Source organism: Acipenser ruthenus, chromosome 7 (genome assembly GCF_902713425.1).
Source record: "Acipenser ruthenus chromosome 7, fAciRut3.2 maternal haplotype, whole genome shotgun sequence".
Classification (NCBI taxonomy): domain Eukaryota; kingdom Metazoa; phylum Chordata; class Actinopteri; order Acipenseriformes; family Acipenseridae; genus Acipenser; species Acipenser ruthenus.
In genome coordinates this window covers 41,669,744-41,693,278 of record NC_081195.1, presented here as the reverse complement: position 1 = coordinate 41,693,278, position 23,535 = coordinate 41,669,744, and the positions used below count along the sequence as shown (strand labels likewise).

The following is a 23,535-nucleotide window of genomic DNA, read 5'->3' as shown; positions in this document are numbered from 1 at the left end:
AATTTACAGGGGGAATGGATTGGGGTAAAGGGGTAGGGAGTTCAGGCAGGGGAGTGGGGGTAGGGTTGTGAGTTTGCCTCTTTTTAAACTTTCACTGAGGAATACATCCACCCCTCCACAGACAACCCCCCACCACCAACACACACACACAAAATAGCACTTTCAGAGTTAGGGTCGTGTGTATGTTTTTAGGCTCATTTCAGGTCACCAGCATTTTACAGCTGTCAATCTACACACCAGCATTCTATATCAAAATTATTTTGCTAGTACAAATAGAATTCATTTTCTGTTGGAACTCATTGAGATTATATAAAGAAGTTGTTGGATTTGTATTTGTTACAGGCAACACAAACTATCCTAGATTATTAGTTAAAACGGGTAATTTATCCTTATGCGTGCATGTGAACCAAGGCCCTTTTGATAAAGCTTTAACTCGTGAGTTACTTAAAGAAAGTGTGTTTTTTATGAATTAAGTGCTGTTAGACATTCATGAAACAGACTTTGGTTGGCTTCTTTAATAGTTTAGAACAGCACAGGAGCAGTTCAACTACCGCCTCCCAGGGCTTGTTCCTTTATCAGTGGGGTGTCCTATCACTGAGGAAGACATCCTCCAAGCCAAGTGTAATTAAAATGTGTAACTCCACTTCTTTCTTATCACACATCTGTCTCTCCTGCCAAGACTTGCGGGAGTAGAGACGTCTATTTTCAGTATTCTGCCAACTTTCAATTAAAACAACTCTGCTCTTCTTAGACCCCCAGCACCCTATCTGCTCTCATTTTGTTCTTCCAATCAAAGCACTGCCTCTGCTGGAGTCTCCGCTCTACTTGTCATGTCCTATTAATGTATGGTTCCCAGCACCTCTGGCTTGGCCTGGACCATCAATGCATAGCTGCCTTCAATCTCACCCTCCCATCGGGAACCGGTGGAGTCATCAGACTGCAACATGCACCAACTTATCCTATTTGTGCATCTCTACGCTTGCATTAGGGTCTCCTTTCCTAAATGTACCCTTTCAACTAAAAAGGGAATAAAAGTACTGGTAACTGTCTAGGCTATATGATGGATGGGGTTGTAGTATATTTCCATTTTATAAACCAGTAAGAACATATTTAAGCTTTCTGCATGCACAGCTTGGCCACAATTCCAAAATGGAGGGTTTGATTAGCAAGCTTTTGGTGGAACATTTGTTCTGGTGCCATCTTTTACCATAATTATTTTTAAAGATAAGGCTGGTATCCAGACTTTAAAAAAAACAAAAAAAATACATTTGGGTTGGATCTGTACCCTTTTAGTAAACTCCATTCAACTATGCAAATGGAATCAACTCTTCAGCACTGTTCACCTCCATTCATAAATTCACTATAAGGTTTTCTTAGACCTTGGAAAGTATGGAAGCCTTGTATTTTAGCTCTCAATCAATATTGCTGGGTACACCAGCACACATACTGACATCTTATATTTTATAAACTTCCATTCTAATCTTCAAATCAATTCTCCTATCACTACTCTGCTGTATAACTCAGACCCCCCAGATGGATCTCTGAGCCATGGTTTTAATTATCCATCCCTTTGCAGACTAGCCAAAAACTAATTACAACAAGATGCTGGTGCAGAGCTGCTCCATGTAGGCCATTCCACAGGTGAGGATGTGAATTGAACTGACAGGCTGTCACTGTTAGACCCCGGGAAGGAGGATTACAAAGCCTGGACAGTCTTGTGCTCTGTAGGTGGGAAGTGCAACTCAACAGTTTTCTAATGGGCTGGAAATTGGCAAGAATTGTCTGTAAAAATCACTGGCTTTTGATAGAATTTCTAACAGAGTAGCTCCTGTCACAGCATTTGTGGTCACACTCCACACGGTTATAAATATGCAAATAGACCAAGTTAATGCAGACTAACTTAGAGAAGACGTTTTTATTGCTTTGGTAGTAAACAAGGGGTGATATGGATAGTACAGCAACTGTTGCATAATAGAAACATTGATTTTATTCTTTATCAGGCAATTGGTTTATTGTTTACAAGGGTAAATTTGTAACAATAAATATGAAAACAGAATTTCTGTTGGCTCATAACACCACTGCAGGGTCTATCACTGAGAATATCAATACATATAACACGGTCCACTTGCTACAAAATATTTTTCTGACACTGCCCCTGAGGGGATGATGTATCCGAACTATCCTGCAGATTTGCCATCCGCCACTGGTTTAAAAACTCTTTAGCAAGGCTAAAGGATGTTTTGCTTAATATGACCAGACTCTTACAGTACTGCTTACATTTACAAGTGAAGAGCTGTTCAGTAGCTTTTCATTTACATTAATATTGATATTAGAAATAACCTTGGCAGAGAATAGGCTTGCTTTTTATCAAAAAGCAGAACAGCATGATTCCAGCTGCCTCTCGTTGTACCCTACGACTTCACAAAGCACGATCATCAATTTTCCAGTTATAGACTCAGGTTACTCCTTATACCTTGGCAGAACCTTAAAGCCCTATATTATAGGAGGCAGGGGTGTGCTATAATTAGTAAGCAAGCACAGAGTGGGTAGAAGAACACATGCTAGATGACAGGGAACTAGCCTACTAAACATTGCTATTTACTTTCACTAGAAGATGGTTTTGCAACAACCACTAATTCCTTATGGTGCCCTGCCCTTTGTAATAGCAGAGGCATGAGGCTTGTTGCTTTCCTGAAAAAGCCACACAGGGACAAGGCGGGGCTCTGGTGGACAGCAGTCTAAAAGTCTAAAAGTCCGATGTTGATTACATTAAGTGACCTGCCTCCAAATCCAGCCACTAGAGCACTACGTTGGATGATAATAGCTCGTAAAACAAATAGGCTGCATTATTCTCCTCTTTTCTGTTCAAAAGAAGGTACTGAAAAGAAATATATGTAGGTGGGACTAAATCGGGGGAGCAATGTCATTCTATGTATATATATATATATATATATATATATATATATATATATATATATATATATATATATATATATAAACAAACGGCAATAATAAAATACTAATCAAGAAAAAATAAGATTCAAATAATAAAAAAAAAAAATTTAGATTGTTTCTTTACTGTGTTTCAGGTTCCAAAATATTTTTTTTAAATGTGTTATTTTTCTTAAGTGCTAACAGTGGCCTGCAGTGCCTAATGCAACTGAACAGGTAGGCCTCAGGTAAACAAAGTTTGGGAACCCCATGACTAAATTACTTCTGTCTCCTTTCCCAAAAATAAGAAGGGCAAAAAACTGATTTATTATTTTGTTTAGTTCTTAGCTTGTTTTTTATACTTGAATTTGTCATATGAAGATGAGAAATACAACATTAATGAGGAGAAGTTGCTGCTGTGCTTCATGTGTTGTATTTCAAACTTACTCCAGTGGTCAAGCTGCAATTAGACCCTGTGAACTACAGCAGGAATTGGCGATAGGAACATCCATGCACATTACAGAGACTTTTTATAAAACATCTAGCTTTGTTGTCTACAATATTAACATTGTCATGATGACAATTAAGATCATTCATTCCCACTTTCTCGAGGCAGTCTTCACAGTAGGCTAAACAACAGTGTCACCTTATTACTACAGGCTTTTATGTAAACAGCACTGAAGATCTTAAAATGGTAATTTTGGTGTAATGGGGCCAAAATGTTGTACAAACCTTTGTAAACCTGCACCTGCTTGCTTCCATAGCTCCTGTTGGAGAGAAAATAGGCAGCACCTGCAGAGAAGAATGGCAGCCGAGAAAGGGAGGGAGACACATTGCTTTATCACTGGGCTATGACTTGAAAGCAAAGGTCTCCCATATCTCCATTGTAACTATCACTATACTTCACTGACCCACAACAACCAATTTCTCATCCTTTGTGGGGAGCATCTGTTGTCTTCAAAACCTTTACCCTTTGATCTCCAAAGGCTTATATCTTTGCTGGAGATTTACAAACTGTACAGATTTATTTTACAGCGAGTCTGAGACACAGAGGTCTGGTGATCTGCTCTGGTTACATAGTATGACAGCAGTGGAAGAGATGGAATTTTGCACAAGGAAATACTGTTTCCATGTAGTCAGCTCTCACTACCTGGTGTATCATTAAGCCTTATGGAAGAAACTAGATAAAGAGAGGGACTCTGGTGTGTTTGCAGGCCAGGTTACTTTAGACTTCAACTACAGGTAGCTCTGGTTTCCAGTCCTGTAATTCTATCGTTTTTGGAGAGACTTCAGAACCAATAAAATTGGATGTACACTCCTCTGCATGAACATTTGTTTTAACATCTGACTCGAAACCATCTTGACAGAACTGTTATCAAGGATTATGGCATTAAAACCACCAGCTTTTAAGCTACAATCAGATTTGATTGTTTTTTTTTTTTCAAAACCGTATCCAAAGCTATGTAAGTGAAGTCCAAACTTAGATTTACCCAGTGAGAGATGCTGAATGTCAATTTGTTTTCTTCAGCAGATCACTTGGGAAGATTACAAGTCCAGCACAACACAGATTACGTCTCCGTGCTGGACAGGATTTGACCAATCCACTTATTCTTTTACCGTTCTTAGCTTGTACTTTGTGATAGCAGCCTGGTTGCCTTCTTAACAACCTAGGGGGAGAAAATCATAGATTTGCCTTGTGATAGTGGAAGAAAACATTGAGTCTCTCCTGAGCCTCCTGATTTACAATTCTAATCTGGCAAGATCACAATAGTGCAAATGAGGGATTCAGAAGCTTTTATTACTGCTTTATTACACGGTAAGAGTCAACTACCCATAACACTGCAAGAGTCTTCTTTATTGACTCTGCTGCATACAATGTCCCAATATGATAATAAATGTACTTTATGAAAATTCCCAGCTCTGATATCTCCTGTGCTGAAGAGTCTACAGTACTGTATAATGGCTCTTAAGCTGCATCCACACTGGATGCGAGCGATGCACACGAGCAAGCGTTGTGAGCGAAATCGCTGAATGTCAGTCCACACCAGACACGACTTGGATACGATCCAAAAGACTGGAAATAAATACATGATCCTGCCCATGCATTCCTATTGGACATACTAGAGATGGGCTGTCCCATTCATTACATAACAGGGCTTGTTTTGATAAAAGGTTACCACCCTGACCTCTGGCAACTCCGTTGTAAAATAAAGATCAGACTTGTAAAATCTACAGATCAGAGTTATTGAACATCCCTATTTATTCAACAGTTTTCATTTTATCATATATTAGTAGTAATTGTACAGTTGTACTCGTAGTATTATTATTTTTTTCTTCGTGGTACCAGTAGTAGTAGTAGCCGTCTGATTTGAAGCTTGGTATATCTCTAGCTGTCACAAGACAGCTGGACAATAGTAGTATAGTTGAACGGATATTTTCAACAAAATTATTGTATTGTTATACATTTATATATACAACTTACTGTAATCTCAGTTGTGTTTCTTTACAAATTCCTTCTTTATTCCTTTTTGTTTATTAACTTTTTAAAAGTATTTTAAAGTGCAACATTATTATTATTATTATTATTATTATTATTATTATTATTATTATTATTATTATTAACTTTTATTTAGTTTTTTCTTTAAAAACAGTCCTGTGAATGTGACAGAATTTTTTGTTTTTTATATATTATTTATTATTGTTATTATTATTATTATTTATTTCTTAGCTGACGCCCTTATCCAGGGCGACTTACAATTGTTACAAGATATCACATTATTTTTACAAAAAATTACCCATTTATACAGTTGGGTTTTTACTGGAGCAATCTAGGTAAAGTACCTTGCTTAAGGGTACAGCAGCAGTGTCCCCTACCTGGGATTAAACCCACGACCCTCCGATCAAGAGTCCAGAGCCCTAACCACTACTCCACACTGCTGCCCTTATATATGGCTCATTATCTTCAAAACTATGTATGAACTTGGTAATGTTGGGAATGTATCACATTGAATACAAACATATTGCTGGCTTTGTTTTATAATGTATAGAATAGTAGGACCTTGATAATATTTTTTTTATTTGGTGAATCTACACAAAACTTCACTTTATGCGTATGTAAAGACTTTCATCTTGTCATGGATTTGTGCCACAGAACAATTTAGTGGACAAAACATTATTTGTCATAAAAACAAACAAACAAACAAAAAAACAAACAAACAAACAAACAAACAGAAAAAAAGCCATAGCTTAAAATTAGGTCACATGTCAAGTTGTGTGAATGTGGGACCTTTTTTGTGTCATTTTTAAAAGCTAGCAAAAGTGCACATTTTTCATTTAAATGCTGGATATATAGACTGCATGTATGGTCTGGTTTATTTTTGCTTATTAATAAACCTATTTTTATGCAACTTGCATAATTGGAAAGAAAATGTATAGGTGGTGCTAAATGCACCATCTGCAAGCCATGACTATGGTACTACATACAAATCGCTGTACCCTACTCACCAGAGACACCAACAACTTCTGCGATGTTTACCCAGGCATTGTCTTTCTTCTGGATGTCTTTATAATCGTTCAGTTTGCAATTATATAATAACAGATACTGCTGCACCTCATAAATTTTCGTTTTCCATTATTTATTATAACTTGTTGTGAGGCGTGACTTGTTTTGAGACATGACTGTTTTCAGACATGTGTTTGATGTGTGTCAAGGGCGTTAACATTGCTTCTGATTGGTCAGTTTCATTTCAGTCGCGGCGCTAAAACAGGTTCTATTTTAGCACCGTGAAATTTTCTCAAAGCGACGTCGCTCGCTGCTGGTGTGGATACTCCCATTTGACTGCAGTGACTTCTAAATTATTCGCTCACCTCACCTGCGTCCAGTGTGGATGCAGCTTTACAGTTTAATACTGAGTCCTACATTGAATTTGTTGGTTCCAATAGTTCCCCAAGCAATTATTTTAAAATAATTTTACTGCTTACCATGCCAGGCACTGAACCCCTTTAGAACCTTTGGAATTGTTCACGGCTCCCTCTACACTACCGTACAATAGCTCAGGCATACAGCCATTAAGACTTGATTCCCTAAAATCCAAGTACATATGTTGCTATGGCAGATCAAAGTCAATTCTTAACTTTATGTATGCAGCTGTCCCAACTCTTGAATTTAACGATATTCACATCATAAAAACCTAAGTTTTTTTTACAGTAGGAGGAAGACTTTTGACATTGTGTGTAATTTCTGAAGCCTGTCACAATACAACCAAAGAAAGGCAACAATTCAAACTGACCAAATGCATACCCCCAAAACATATTCAGCAATAACTGTATCATATATTACTCACTACTTGACTTGCTTTAGAGTTTTATTCTTTTAGCCATAAATATGTTTTTTCTTAATCCATTATCAGGACAGCTACAACATATTTAGTGCTGTAGGCTGTTAAATAACATTTTGACCTCTTAAAACAGTCAGAGATCAAAACGCTACAAGACAGAAACCAATGCCAGACAGCTGACAGACTGAATAAAAATACCAACTAGTCATTTTTGCGCCTAATAATATTCGCTGCTGCTGCATCTCTTTGAAGGCAGTCAAATAGTTTCAGGACTCTCTCACCCATTTAGTGTCTGGTCTACCTTATATAGAAAGCAAATACCATCCAAAATCCAGGTTTAGGACATGACATCAGTACTTGATGTTTACCTGACTTGAATGGAGCTAAACAGGAGATGTAGGGCTTAGTGGCCGGTGCCACACAAAACTCTTGCTTGTTACACACAGACATCACATTCCTAACTGCTCAAGACAGAGCCATGCCAGCTATCAACAAGGCCCAGTATGCATCACGCAATGTTTGTGCTGCAAGTTGTCCTACTAACAAAACATCAGTACATTGTGACTTCATTGGGTGTCCAAATCACATATTACGAACAAACTAAAGTCAAATTAAATTGCTTCATGTAAAAGATTATTTTGGGTGTTGTGTGGATTCAATTGCTTTTATTGTAGAATAATTAGAGTGCTGTGTGGCAGTGTTGTGCTGTGTCCAATACCCAGGAATGCTTGAAAAGGCCACATGCAGCCGCCTGCAGTCTGCTCCAATAGAGCAGTAGCAGGGTGGCAGCTTCCTGTGTACAGCCAGCATCAGACCTGTTAGTCATCATGTGGATCTTGCTGCTGTGTGAGCTCCCATGTTAAAACCCATCTAAAATTCTGTATCATCATCATCATCATCATCATCATCATCATCATCACCCAGAACACCCAGAATTAGTTCCCTGTGGCAAAAAAAAAAACATTTTATTTCCTAATGAAAGTCTTCTCTGGAAAAATGCAGTGTTCTTCCTTTTATTATCTGGCTCTATTAGAAGTCTAAGTAAAAAAAAATAGTTTTGATGCGGTGGATTACTGCATAGCCTCAATAAAAAATCCTCAATAGGAAAGAAGTACATAATCATCTCTCACACCCAATGACTGTCACACTGGGTTCAATTTCGGAAGCATATTCTACTACTGTACTGTAATACTTCATACTGCCATGTGTAATAAACAGCATGTCTAATGAAGAAGTCCTTAAGAAAGGTGGGCAAAAAAAACCTAAAGTGTGCAAGTATTTGATTTTCTTGACTTTCCTGCATATATGCTTTCCCACCCACTCTCGAAAAACAAAATGCTTGAACTTTTTTTTTTAACTAATCTACAGTGTATATCCTTTATATCGCTCAAGATAAAAATCTGGGAATTTGATCTGAATGGTTAGCAGCCTAATGAACTATAAACACTGCTTGACAGTGTGGTTATTCCAAGGACCAGCAAACTTGATAGTTGACACAATTTTATGTTAGGTTCCTTTCCAAATCAGTAAGCTTTTTTAACTACATACTTAAATGTGTTCAAAAATCAGAAGCTTGTCTGTGCTGCACACACCTTGCAGACGGACAAGAAGGCTTCAGTGTTCAGTTCCATCAATTCAGTGTAGTGGTCACCAGCAATTAAATGAACCAGTAATTTAAAGCGTGAGAGAAACAGTGACTCATGCTACACAGATATGAAGGATTGTCCACGTTTATGTATACTTTAGTTTATACAGTATTAATACAGTAGTTACTGTATTTAGTTTAAATATAGTATCCCACAAGGTATTTAAAAGTAGAAACAGTGAACTGGCTGTTCATGATCACTTGTTTTGGTTTTCTTGACTCTGTGCTATTAAGAGTTCTGGACAGGCTCTCTCTCTGGACCACAAACTTGCTCTGGGAATTAATAATCATGCAATATGACAATGTTGCTCTTTTTTAAGTTCAGGAAATGAAACAACCCCAACTGGATATGCCAAGTCCGAAAGTATGACATCACTGAAATTCAATTCCATCTGTTCAGAAAGTCAGGAGGGAATGGTTTCTAAGACTGCTGGGACCTCAGTGTTCATTTTCTGAGCAGGGTTTAGGACAGAGACAGTACACTGAAGAGCTACAAGTCTGGGGTCTGCTGACATAGACAAGAGAGCCATCTGTACCCACATACCACCTTCCATCTAGATCTTGAAGAATGTCAGATTGGATGAGATATATTGCTGGAGGTGATATCACCAGATTGTTAACTGAGATCATTATAATAATAATAATAATAATAATAATAATAATAATAATAATAATAATAATAATAATAATAATAATCTTTATTTTTATATAGCGCCTTTCACAGTGGAACACCATCACAAAGCGCTTTACAAGATACAAGACTTTATGCATTGTTGACATTTCAGGCCTGCAGGTCTATGACCGTGGAGTCTAGTCCGCGAACTACACAAAACTGTCCTGGGTCAGCACATTGATAGGTGACCTCCAAGGAAACTCAACCAATGCCAACCAGCATGGCTGACTGAAAAAAAATAAAAAAATAACAGAGGATGTGTATGGTAAATAGACATACAGACAGACAGACAGACAGACGAGTACTAAGTAGAGTACTATAACAGAAATGTTTTGTTTTGTCTCTCAACCTCTGTGTCCTGCCTAAATCCCAAAACAGATGAATGGTCTCTACCCTGACTGACATTTTCTAATAATGAATAAATAGATACAAAAAAATGTATTTATATAAATACAATAAATAAATAAATACATTTTTTTTATGAATGGATTTTGTTTTTTTAATAGAAAATACAATACACACATACCTACGGTATGCAGCACTCATGTTTTAGGTATGCCCTGTAGCATCTACTCTGATAAAAGACAATATGAGCTTCTGTTGCAACACAGGTAGCTGATGTAAATCTGAGAAAGCAAATGGAACTGAATTATGTAAATGTTTTGTATTTCTGAAATTAGATGTATTACTTTTATAAACAAACATGCAATACCTACATGCTACATTCATAATGAGTGATATAATATAATACAAAATCTCTTGAACACCCTGGAAAGTCTGCTTCACTCGTACCGCCACATGTATAAGCCTCCAGTTAAAATCCTTATGGTTTTCAGGGTAAAATAACTAAGGCAACAAGTAATATACTAGTAATAACACTGTGTATACTCCATCAGTTCCAATAAAGTGCTAAGAGAGAGGGATATCCAGTGACAGCATGTCATAAATAATGTCATAAATAATGCACCGCTTATCCTTTCTATACTGCAGTTAAACAAGCCTACTTTAGCACTGGTTCAGTTGTAGTCCTGCAGAATGGTGACAAATTTTGGGTTTTATGCTAAAAGTACCACATTTTGCACATGTATATAGAGTTTGACCTACTTATCAAAATTAGATATGGACCCAATTGAAATTTTTCAAAATGGCCACTATTTTCAAGATGGCCACCATACATTTTTTAAGATTCAGACTTTTACAGATGTTTGGTTTGTAAATTACATATTGATTACTGTTTTTGGTTAAAATTTGCACGTAGGTAGGCAATGAACTACTGATTAAAATCTGATATTTATATATTTTAAATGGTTAATATTTTCAAGTTGGAGGCAGGATTCGGATGTCTGTCCCCAACAGTGTCCAGCCTGGTATGCAGCCATTTTAGTGTGCTGAAGTAAAGCTGCAGCAGTTGGAGTAATTGCATCAATTGACCTGTCTTTGTTTGTAAAGAGCTTTTTGCGAGCCTCATTTACACTTGTGCATGCTTCCTCTGTCATACATAACTATGACATACCTTTCTAGCAAAGGCATCACTTCCTAGCCAATGTAATCTCACAGCCAAAAGCACAGTTTGTGTATACACAGTTATAGGTTGTGCTGCAGATCCGTAAAGTTAATTAACTGCATACACCCTAAAGCAGTGGTACTCAAATCTGGCCCTCGAGATCTATTCCAGTCCTGGTCTTTATTTCAACCAGGTCCTAAATTAGTTGATTGCCTCTTAACAGCTTCAATTAACTACATTAGAACATGCTTGGAGTAAAAACCTGGACTGTATTGGAATACCACAGCCCTAAGGTATGTTAATTATAATCGGAACAGGATGGAAACAGAAACATTATAGAATGTTCATATATCATTTATATCAACAGAAGGAGCGAAATCTAGCATTTGAAACAGGGGTCTTTGCCCACACCATTACCCCAGCTTTCAGGATACATAATGTTGAAAAACTGCACCTCCCACCAACCCTTTGTTAATATGAATTCTGATCACTTCCCTTCAAGGAGAGGGAAGGGAAAAAACAAAGGCCCGGCTGCATCGATGGGTGTGCCTGTTTCAGCAGCGCTTCACATATTTTGTGACCACTAGGGAGATGCCAGACATTCATTCTCCATAAACAGCCATTGAAGTGATTTAACCAGTTCCCAGCAAGGCGAAGCACAGCAGAAGGTAATTTATAAGCTATTTATTGTCAACAATGCTATGAAATGCTGAAACTCACATACCTGTATTTAGAGTACTTGTAAAGATGCCAGCAGAAGAATGTAATGATCCACCTTATGTCTGTGAAAGATACAGTGGAAACGTTTGATCTCCTACATCCTTTTACAATTCATCTCTGTTATGTTGCAACAAAATTTTATGTTGCAACAAAGCTGGAAACTAAATTGATCGTTTGAAAAAAATAGTAACGCAGGCATATCTCTGTCATGAACATAGGTTGTCAAAAAGCACTCTGTTTTTTGGCTTGTTCAGCAACCATGCGGCAAAGCAAAATTGATTAAAGAAAAAAAAAACAGTAAAAAAAAAAACAAAAACTTGAGGATCTGATTAACTTTTCATGTAAATCTATCTCCAGACAGAGAAAGAAAGATATACAGACGTGCTCAAATTTGTTGGTACCCTTACAGCTCATTGAAATAATGCTTCATTCCTCCTGAAAAGTGATGAAATTAAAAGCTATTTTATCATGTATACTTGCATGCCTTTGGTATGTCATAGAATAAAGCAAAGAATCTGTGAAAAGAGATGAATTATTGCTTATTATACAAAGATATTCTAAAATGGCCTGGACACATTTGTTGGTACCCCTTAGAAAAGATAATAAATAATTGGATTATAGTGATATTTCAAACTAATTAGTTTCTTTAATTAGTATCACACATGTCTCCAATCTTGTAATCAGTCATTCAGCCTATTTAAATGGAGAAAAGTAGTCACTGTGCTGTTTGGTATCATTGTGTGCACCACACTGAACATGAACCAGAGAAAGCAAAGGAGAGAGTTGTCTGAGGAGATCAGAAAGAAAATAATAGACAAGCATGGTAAAGGTAAAGGCTACATGACCATCTCCAAGCAGCTTGATGTTCCTGTGACAACAGTTGCAAATATTATTAAGAAGTTTAAGGTCCATGGAACTGTAGCCAACCTCCCTGGGCGCGGCCGCTAGAGGAAAATCGACCCCAGAGTGAACAGAAGGATAGTGCGAATGGTAGAAAAAGAACCAAGGATAACTGCCAAAGAGATACAAGCTGAACTCCAAGGTGAAGGTACGTCAGTTTCTGATCGCACCATCCGTCGCTTTTTGAGCGAAAGTGGGCTCCATGGAAGAAGACCCAGGAGGACTACACTTTTGAAAGAAAAACATAAAAAAGCCAGACTGGAATTTGCTAAAATGCATATTGACAAGCCACAATCCTTCTGGGAGAATGTCCTTTGGACAGATGAGTCAAAACTGGAGCTTTTTGGCAAGTCACATCAGCTCTATGTTCACAGACGAAAAAATGAAGCTTTCAAAGAAAAGAACACCATACCTACAGTGAAACATGGAGGAGGCTCGGTTATGTTTTGGGGCTGCTTTGCTGCGCCTGGCACAGGGTGCCTTGAATCTGTGCAGTGCACAATGAAATCTCAAGACTATCAAGGCATTCTGGAGCAAAACGTACTGCCCAGTGTCAGAAAGCTCTGTCTCAGTCGCAGGTCATGGGTCCTCCAACAGGATAATGACCCAGAACACACAGCTAAAAGCACCCAAGAATGGATAAGAACAAAACATTGGACTATTCTGAAGTGGCCTTCTATGAGTCCTGATCTGAATCCTATCGAACATCTATGGAAAGAGCTGAAACTTGCAGTCTGGAGAAGGCACCCATCAAACCTGAGACAGCTGGAGCAAAGAGTGGGCCAAACTACCTGTTAACAGGTGCAGAAGTCTCATTGAGAGCTACAGAAAACATTTGATTGCAGTGATTGCCTCTAAAGGTTGTGCAACAAAATATTAGGTTAGCGGTCCCATCATTTTTGTCCATGCCATTTTCATTTGTTTTATTATTTACAATATTATGTTGAATAAAAAATCAAAAGCAAAGTCTGATTTCTATTAAATATGGAATAAACAATGGTGGATGCCAATTACTTTTGTCAGTTTCAAGTTATTTCAGAGAAAATTGTGCATTCTTCGTTTTTTGTGGAGGGGTACCAACAAATTTGAGCACATCTGTATAAATAAATGATTGTTCATTTTGAAGCCGGACCCGCGTTGATCATTTCAACAAGTACTATGCTGGTAATATTATAGTATTGCATAGCCTTTCGATTTCGTCTCCATCTTCTGGCACATCTCAGATGCCGCAGTTTCTCTTTTCTTCAGCAAACAAAATTACTTTTCTTTTAAAAGCTGCATCAAAAAATGTTCATGAAGTTCGCTGTGTAGCCATTTTAATATACCAGTACTGTACCGAAAGTAATATCTGTAGTGGGCAGTGCTGTGTACAGATGGTCTTGTTCAAGCTCACCAGAATAATTGACATGGACAAATGTAAATTAGTACCCTAACTAAAAACCTTGAATCCAAGTCGCTCCCCCAAAATTTGAACTTTTATTTTGGCCACAAAAGTGCGACTTAAATTTGAGTAAATACAGTACATTTGAAATCACTCATGGTACATAGCCCAATTTATAGCATTTCTTAGTGAAAACCACCTGCCATTCGTGGAGTTAATTAAATCATACAGATTGCCAAAAGAAAATTAATACAAATGCATCGTTAGTTTGTCAGAGCCGTAGCTAAGTATGCATTTTCCAAGCCTGCAGCAAACACCAGGCAGCCAGCTGTTTAATATTTATGTTGCTGTCTAAATGGACAGAAATATCCACTGAAGGGGCCCCTGAATGTCTCACCTAGTAAAAGCACGGCCGTGTGGTGTACAGGGGGAGTCATAAAGTCAGGAGAGCACAGGTTTGTGTCCAGGCTGTGTGAAGTTGCTGTGTGGGGACTTGCTGTGGTGAGGTGAAAAATAATTGGACACTAAAAATAAAAAAAGAACAAGGAATATCCATGGTAACAACGTATCAAGTTACTGAATATATTAGTAATGGACTCTTAGGACTGAATGGCACAATGTACAAATCCTTTATTTATCCTTCTGTCTGACCACCACCCCTCTCCCTTCCATGCGTCTAGGTCTCTCGACTCTCCCCTCTGTGGGTATCTGGGTATGTGTGTGTGTGTGGGGGTGTGTGTGTGTGTGTGTGTGTGTGTGTGTGTGTGTGTGTGTGTGTGTGTGTGTGTGTGTGTGTGTGGGTATGTGTGTGGGGGGTGTGTGTGTGTGTGGGTATGTGTGTGTGTGTGTGTGTGTGGGGGGGGGGGGGGGCGGTATGTGTGTGTGGGTTTGTGTGCACCAGTGGGCTCACAAGGCCATGAGAAATTCTGCCCCACTGCATTGTGTACATTTTCCGCTCCTCTAAGTTCTCATAGCTGGGCTCCTCCATACTAGTGTGAAGCCACAGTCGCGTTGATTGATAGCCAGTGAAGTGAAAGGAGTGAATTCATCCCTCTGCTTCTCTGTCTTGCCCTGTAACTGTTGGCACTGGTGGCTTGTGCATTAGCTGGTATAACACCCTCCCAGCTGCCGAGCTGAGGAATGCAATTAGGAGGCAGTTCTGCAACCCTGTGCAACTTAATAAATGAGCCACCTTTGCTTTTATTTTCTGACCTGCTTATATTTGTTTTACCAAAAAGCAGTGTTACATTTTCCCTCTCAACTCTCACAAGAGTTCCCACAAAGACTGTGATTGTGTGGGGATGTTAACATAGACATAATCATGGAAGCGTGGTGTTTTTGTCTGCAAGATCTCCCAGGTCCTCTGAAGCAGTAAGGAACAGTCGGAGCTGAATATCAATATCTAATTGACTGAGGGAGTATGTTTACAATCACATTTCAACAAATACGGGGGGGGGGGGGGCTTCACTACAGGATTGCTTTTGGGTCTGACCCTAAAACACTGAGTAGCTTTGGAAAAAATGTCTGTGGAAATATCATACATTTGGAGAGCTTAGTTGTTGCAGCTCAGTAATGAAGTGCAGATGAGAACACTCAGGTTCCAGCTGGCACACCTGAGAATTAGGTCATTCGGATTCAAAGGGTCGGTACCCAAGATAACAAAAATAATCCCAACATTCTGTTTCAAGGCAACTATTAAGATTAGACGGTGCAGAGGGCTAATTCCCTAGCCTTCCATGCCTTTTATCTTTCGAAGCCTGGCTTCAAAGCTGGCTCAAATCGCATGTGAAATTAGTTGTCAGGGGAAGCTCTCATGGTGCCTGAATTTAGTCAGCGGCATTTTCTTTCCAAATTAAAAATAAATAAATAAAACAGACATAGGTCTAGGGTTCCATTTGAAAAGTCTATATTTAAAAAAAAATACTTTCTGCAGGTAAAAGGTTGCTGGACTGTGGACTTTAAATCACATGACTCCCATTTCTTTGCTCTAACCACTACTCCTCCCGCTAATATTCAGGGACAAGAAGACTGGAAAATGAATCTGTCATGCTAATTTGCATGGAACCCTACCAGGGGCCTTGTAAGCGCCAACTCGCTAACAGACCGTCATCGGCTTCAAACTGCTGAGCCCTGACAAACAAACATCTGTCAGTTATCTGTATGGGGGAAAGTGATACAACACCACCGGAGTCTGCATTATTAACAATGTGGTACAAGAAGTAGACAAGATGGGGTGCTGTGTGTAGCTGTTGCCATTACAATAAAATGATTCATTGAGCATTGAGACTGGCTGCAATGAGAGCCTTCAGCCATAGGCCTAGTGCAAGCAGGGGATCTGTATTTGTTCATTTATGGGAGAAGTGGATCACACTGTCACCATATACTGTAAAGGGGTTGATGCAATAAAACACTAGGTTTTGTGTTGGTTGTACAGCAACAGGATTGATTTTGAAGTAGGCTATAAAGCAGTTTTCACTCTGCTCATGTACTACACACACAGAGCATACCAAGGCTACAGATATTCTCAATCTAGCCCATCTGTGCTAGCTAGTAACACCCAGCAGATCATATTTTTATTATTGCCAAAAACGAGCCATCATCAGAAGTTGTACAAAAAAAAAAATAGACACGTATTGTAATGACAAGTAGCTAATTCTCAACAGGCTCTGGAACAAGTACTAATTATTGCAGTTTAACATCTTTATTAAACACAGTACAGGATCATTGGGTAAAGTGCATTTAATAACATTTGCATAAGTAACAACACAAAACCAAGGAAACTATAAATAGAGTGAAAGACACAGAAATACACAAATTGAATGCAAATAGATAACCTTCAGTGTAGTAGCCTCAAAACAAATAGAATGACCCATACAGACATCAGTGGTGCATAGTATTGATATGATACCAATCAAACTAATGAACAGTAAGTACAAATACTATTTGTACATAATGTAATCAAACTAGTACCCCCCACCACCACCAAATACAACAGTATAACTCTCTGGTTTAGGAATTGACTGTGTAAGTGTATGATACTGTGTCATCTTGTCCCCAGGTAGTCACTGTTACCAGAACCCTGGGATCCAATGTGGAGTGTACATCTAAAAACAGTGATAGCGATATAGTTTACTGCCAAAATACTCAGCATGGCTATGAACTCAAAATGTAATGCACTCCAAGAAAGTATTTTTTATTCGTCCAATAAAAACATTTATGTTTTTTTTAACCTTGTCTCTGAAAATTGTTATGCTGATGGATTGTGTAGCACTGACTACATTTACTGACTGGTACAGGAATGAAATGTCAAAGTTAGTGTGCAGAATCATCCTGTTACAAAAAAAAAAAAAAAATCAATAAAAACTCACTTTTTGCAGGGAGATAAAAGAAACCCTTGATATCATAGATGAATGATTGGGAATCTAAGCCAAATGGAATGTCAACAAGGCTCGTCTTCTGAGAAGGAGTGGATTTAGCAGACGTAAAGGAATTATATTCGAGTGTAAAACTGAACATGATTGTCGGAGACTGCCGGTTAAATATGCTTGAAACAAGCTCCACTTCTCAAATCTCCTGAATTTCCACTATGCCACTTAGACCTGTTCCCCAAAACGTCAGATTAATGATTTTATAGCTAAAAACAATTAACGCCTTTACAAAATAAAATGGTGTATGTTTTGTTATACTAATAATGTGTGGCGCTGGCTAAGACCTTACTGACAGGTTAATCACTGGCTACAGCATTAAGCTCTCTCGGCTTGAATTATTATAACTGGCTATTCAAACACAGACATGTTGTACATTATTACTTTGGTATAGTGCCAACATTCAGTGCTGTGGGGCATTAGGGTTTCTGTGAGGAAATTATTAGCAAAGTAAACTCTCAAGATACCTCTTCTGCAGTCAGATGTTATACTCTTAATGCACAGAAATATTTCTAAGAATTGAACTGACATGGGAAAAAACAAATGCCTCAAACAATAAAGACTTTATTTTCATGCTAGGCTAAATTGCTGGTGAATGCACTAAGATGCTGCAGCGTTGTGGCATACTCTTCTTTTACTGCAGCACTGAAAGCATACTGCTGACAGTTTCAACTACTTTCATTTGCACCAGTCTAAATGATTGTGAGGAGACTTCACTAAAAGCTTCTCCAGACAATTGGACCTATTCTATTTGTCTAGTCTCCCAAGGTGCACTACATACTATATCTGGCACTGAAGAAATAATGACCCTACTTGTCAGTGAATACTTTACTGTGTTGATAAGCGTGTGACACATCAACCTGCCCTCCTATCAACCCGCTCAATGCTTCACTAGTTTTACTCAGTTCTTAGAACACTCGGCAAGTGGCATTTTGAGGAAGCCTGTCAGCAATTTCACAAGAGTGAACTGGTCCAACAAGAACAACAAACTGTCATCATCCCTCCAGACCTATGAGGGCGCTGTATAACCGGAGCAGAGTGCCCCGTAATGGATGGTTTGGCAGTTCATTCCAGGACCCGGAGAGGAAAATGAAGTGTTATTGTATCGTGAGTGTTATCGTGTTTTGTTTGTTTGTCAGTCTAACTGTTACTGTTTCTTCTTGATAGACGGCTAACACATCCAGGAGCTGTCGCTTAAGGCCAGCACCCAACCCGGACATCACTGCACTAGTGTTCACTAATAAATTGTATTTCACCACTTGCACTTCAGCACTCACTCTGGATTTGTAAACGTATTTGTGTTGTGTGTGTGTTTATACTGTGTTTATTATTTCGGGACTGAACCCCATAGTTGTTTCACTGAGCAATAAACGTTGTACCAGCACTTTGTTGTTTGTCGTTGTATTGAGCACTGCATCACCTCTACACCTGCACACTGCAAACCACTTTGCCACACTCCACCATACTGTACGTCTACTTAGGAAAGTTTCCAGTACTAGGTAACTGTGGTTAATTTTCAGCTACTGTTTGAGCTTTCTGCATTAGAAATATGCTGCAATACCTGGACTAAAACACTCAGAAGTTAACAATGAAAGTAATTTCCCCCTACCCACCACATGACCAATTGTACAGTTGTCTGAAGAAGATTTTAATTTGAAGTGTCAGTTTGTTTTATTTAAAGCTTATTTACAATTTAAAACAAAGCTGCTTTGTCACAGATTTATGTCATTTGCCTACTACACTGTTCAATTATGTATAGGGCAACAACCAATGTCTCTTTTCAGAAAATGCCCAGCTTAGTTACTTCAGTTATAACACCCCTCCCTCTCCCGACTCAGTTCATTGTGCTTCCTCAGGCCCTCTGTATACCTCATGATGAACTGTACACCTCATGATGAATTGTACACAACAGAACTCTTTCTGTCAGGAATGTCAATTCCAGTAAACTAATACCTGCTCTTCCTCTGAAGCTGACTGACAGCTGTATGGTACCTGCAGTATTATCTGCATCATCAGCCAGGGAATGTCTAGCTGAGTACTTCAAAAAGGCTTTATATCTGCAAATACAGTCACTTTTAGGTTGTTGATACATTTTAAAAGACCATAATCTTAATTTTCAGCTACAATTTAAGCGAAGCAGCCATGCCCTTGGTTTAACTCCTGTTCATAATGCCAAGATCATGGCAATAGGCCTTTGTTAGGATTGTACTGTACAGCTATACTGAATTGCAACAGCTATACTAGCATTGAAACGCAAGTCTCTTTTGGTAGAAAGTATGTACTTCTGTTGTTTGTTAGCCCCCTAAATGGAAAACTGACAACAGCAAAATTAGGAACTCTCTCCAAATCTTGGACAATGGATAGGTATGATGTAATGTAATCTGCAATCTTTAGCTCATTTCTCCTGTGTATCAGCTAGCCCTGCACATGTTGCATTTCCCAGACTGCAGTGTGGAATTTGGAGTTTTCCAAAGAAATTCCATTCCATTTTTTTTTTCAAAGAATTCCCAAATGAAGACCCAAGCTTGAACCCACATCTATGTCATGGGCAATCATCTTAGCATACACAAAGTAATGACAAGGAAACAGTGTTAAGTTCTAAGGTTGCTACTGAATATACAGGAACATGCAGGACATGCAATTCTCACAATAATAATACTGCCTATACTGTATAGGAACTGTAGTGCTCTGTGGATAGAATTGTGTGTGAAAATACAGTTTGCTAATTGGAATGAAAACAAAAAACTGTCAGTAATCCAACTTGTTCATGGCTTAAAGAAATAGTGTAAGTGATTCTCTGACACAATAATCAGCAAACAGAATGTATTGTACTTGCTGAATTGTGACAGGTTCATTGGTGTCAATTTGGTGCAGAACTAAGAGCCCCCATTAATGCAGCTTGTGTGTTTTGACCCTGAGACCAAATCAGCTGTGACCTTTAGGGTCAAGTTACTTGACTAGATTTTTTGCAGAATCCCTTCAACATGTAAAATCTCTATGTTAATGTTCCAAACAGTCTTGTCGTTGCTCCCCTGAAAACCTCCACTACCTGCTGGGTCCCACTAGAAACAAGTAATCCAGCAGCAGATTTTCAAATACACTGCAGCTAGTCTGCAGGCTCACTAAACTTTGATGGTTTATCGTGGGTGACTCTCCTTATTCTCCTCATGTTGCACACAATAGGAAAGGTGCTGGATTGATAGTGCTGAAAGTTAACATCCGTCTACAGCGCAGATATCATGAGCAGACGCTAGCTACTGTACACTTTGCCAAAAAAGGGACAGGATACTTCTGAGCTTGAAAAAAAAATCCAGTTTAAACAATACGATAATTGGAATTTGTACATTTTGATTTCAGCTCTTAAATTGTTAACCCTAATTAACAATGCAAGGCCAAAATGAATTTTAAAAAAGTGAATATTAAGCTAAATGACATAAGCAAACTAAAACTAAGTGGGTTCCCAATGTTGTTGTGAGGAAAGAAAGTGTTCCTGTGCAAGAATATATTTCCTTGGTAAAGGTAACTAAAAAAGGTAACTAAAAACCAACATGAACCCATGCACTCACACTTAAATGCAATTACTCATCCCTACATGAGTATCAGCATGGATTAAAGATACTATGTACATATTTTTAAACCTTTTGCGAACAGCCTACACAACAGAAAGGAATTGTATACCATTTTCCTCAGTGGCAACATCTTTAATGATCTCAGTTCTGAATAATATATACATTCTTTTGGTCAAGTTACATGCACCTGCCATCTTCTGAAAACCTTTACAGATAATATAAGCTCAATTTAAACACACATGTTGTATTACACATTTAAACCCAGAGGCTAGGAAATAAGGAACAAAGGTTTGGAATTTTTACTTTGTTTCTGTCTGAGTATAAAAACTGTGTATTGGATCAGAATGTTTTTGGATTCAAGAAAAAAGGGTACTTTTCCCCCAAATGTTTTGGCACAACAATTAAAATATACAGTATGACTGTGATGCAATCAATCACTGGAATTACAATCCCTGAAGTGATACTGCAACATATGTGTGGGTCTCCAGATGGTTTTAACAGTTCAGCTCTTTAGAGAAAAAGGCAGGAGAAAGGCAGGACCAGGTGTTACTTTTTCATGAAACTGGAGACTGATAATTAACAGGGATAATAATAAACAACTCATTCTGAAAGCGGCAGGAAGAACGCTGCATGCAATTTAGGCTTGTGAAATCTTTTTAGGAAGGAAACTGCGCACATCATGGGGCAGGCGAAGTTTCAGTCACAGGGTTTTTCAGGCTGCCCTAGTACATTCCATCAGAAATATCAATGGTCCTAAGCTAATTAATATAGCACACAAATACAGAATTGTGTGAGTATTAATTCCTAATATAATAAACCACAATCATATCCGCATGTATTGTGTTATTCTTGTCAAAAACAATGCTTAGTGCCAACAAATATGGATCCATTAGGATTTATTAGTATACTTGTGCTGATCAAATAAAACAGAACTTTAACTTGTATTTATTTAGCAGGACTGTGCTAATTTCATGCCCGGCGCAGCCTTTGACCCCCATGTTCAGTAAAACATGAGTTCCACACCAATAGGCACAAGAAAGTTTCAGTATCCATTTCACGTTACTGCGAAATAGCTTAAGGGAGGGTGTCAAAGTATTTGAGGGGTTATACTACCATAGAATGACAAGCTTGGTTCTTCTCACCCAAACTAAGCTGTAAGACACTAAGTGGAAAACACTAGTGGAGGCTTTGAGTAAATTGTTGATGCTCATAACATTGATAGATGTTGTAACTCCTGAATGTGTCTAAGACTTTTGCACAGCAGTGTGTGTGTGTGAGTGTGCGTGTACATATATATATATATATATATATATATATATATATATATATATATATATATATATATACCGACCCTGATTTTGATTGCCCCGTTTCTTGCACTGGCACCTCACCTGCCTATATCTGTTTTAGTTAAAAGCCGATACATAAGCAACCCATCACTGCAGACTAGATCAAAAAGGGGATTAAGCGTAAGCAACAGCCTACAATAATACATTTCTAAGACTCAAAAAGAGACTTACACACTACAGTCAAATATAATAACGACTAGTAATATTCAGTGTTATCTTGTTCCCGGTTCAACTGATTACTAAGAATATTTATATAAAGACCAGACAGCGGCAAAATAAGCAATTGAAAATGTTCGTGTTTGTTAAGCAAAACAATGAATACCGGTAACATTAGGCATCTTAAAGAGAAGCAGAACAAGGCTTTTTACAACAGTTTATAAAGCAGGCTAGGCTGTACTGCATTTTAGTAATCTGGATACAAGGAAAAAAGCAAAATGCTGGGAATAAAGTCAACACATGCACACTCATGTTAGAAATGTTAAGTAATTATTTTATTTGTGCGGGCATTATCTTTGGGCATTCACTCCGCTTTATATCAAATTATATTGATATGCCCAATATGGTCTATCAGAACTCATATTAGAAACTAGTCCAATATGTTTCAAAACAAAAATAATTAAATATATTTAGCTATTTTCTTTTCTTTTTTTTATTATACTAATTTATATATATTTTCATCACAAATGCCGAAAATAAAACAAAACAAGACAAAACAAAACAACATTATTCCCATCTAACATCTGACTCCAACCTTGGGTCAGTAAACAGAAAAAAAAGAAAAAAAAACTATGACGGTGAAAGCTAGAAACGCAACATAAGGTCCTACCTGGATGGAACATACTTTGGAAATAAAAGATGACGAGAATAAAAGATCCTAAGCAAGTGGCGAGCACCATCCGGCAGATTCTGTTCATCCTCATCAACTCTAGCAGAGCCTGCTTCATGGCTGTCTGTGGAGATCTGTGTATCGCAGTGGATGGGATCCGTCTGGGATTTTTGTGTAATTGAATTTTGAAATGCTGCGTTAAAGGAGCGTGTTGGTCCTGATGGAGCTACTGACAGCTTCTGCCTCATTCATTTCAATGCGAACCCTGGAGCGTA

General features: G+C 38.2%; 1 protein-coding gene across 2 annotated transcripts in view; it reads right to left on the bottom strand.

Moving 5' to 3' along the window:
- Window positions 1-23,535, bottom strand: part of LOC117415437 (carbohydrate sulfotransferase 11) — a 73,988-nt gene extending 50,453 nt beyond the window's left edge. Inside the window, exon 1 of one of the 2 annotated variants that reach the window (XM_034025781.3) lies at window positions 23,276-23,535. In XM_034025781.3, the coding sequence (XP_033881672.1) occupies window positions 23,276-23,378 (103 nt within the window). In that variant the 5' untranslated portion in view covers window positions 23,379-23,535. Of the gene's footprint in view, window positions 1-23,260 lie in introns of both variants that reach the window. The other variant, XM_034025780.3, reaches the window with a different exon arrangement.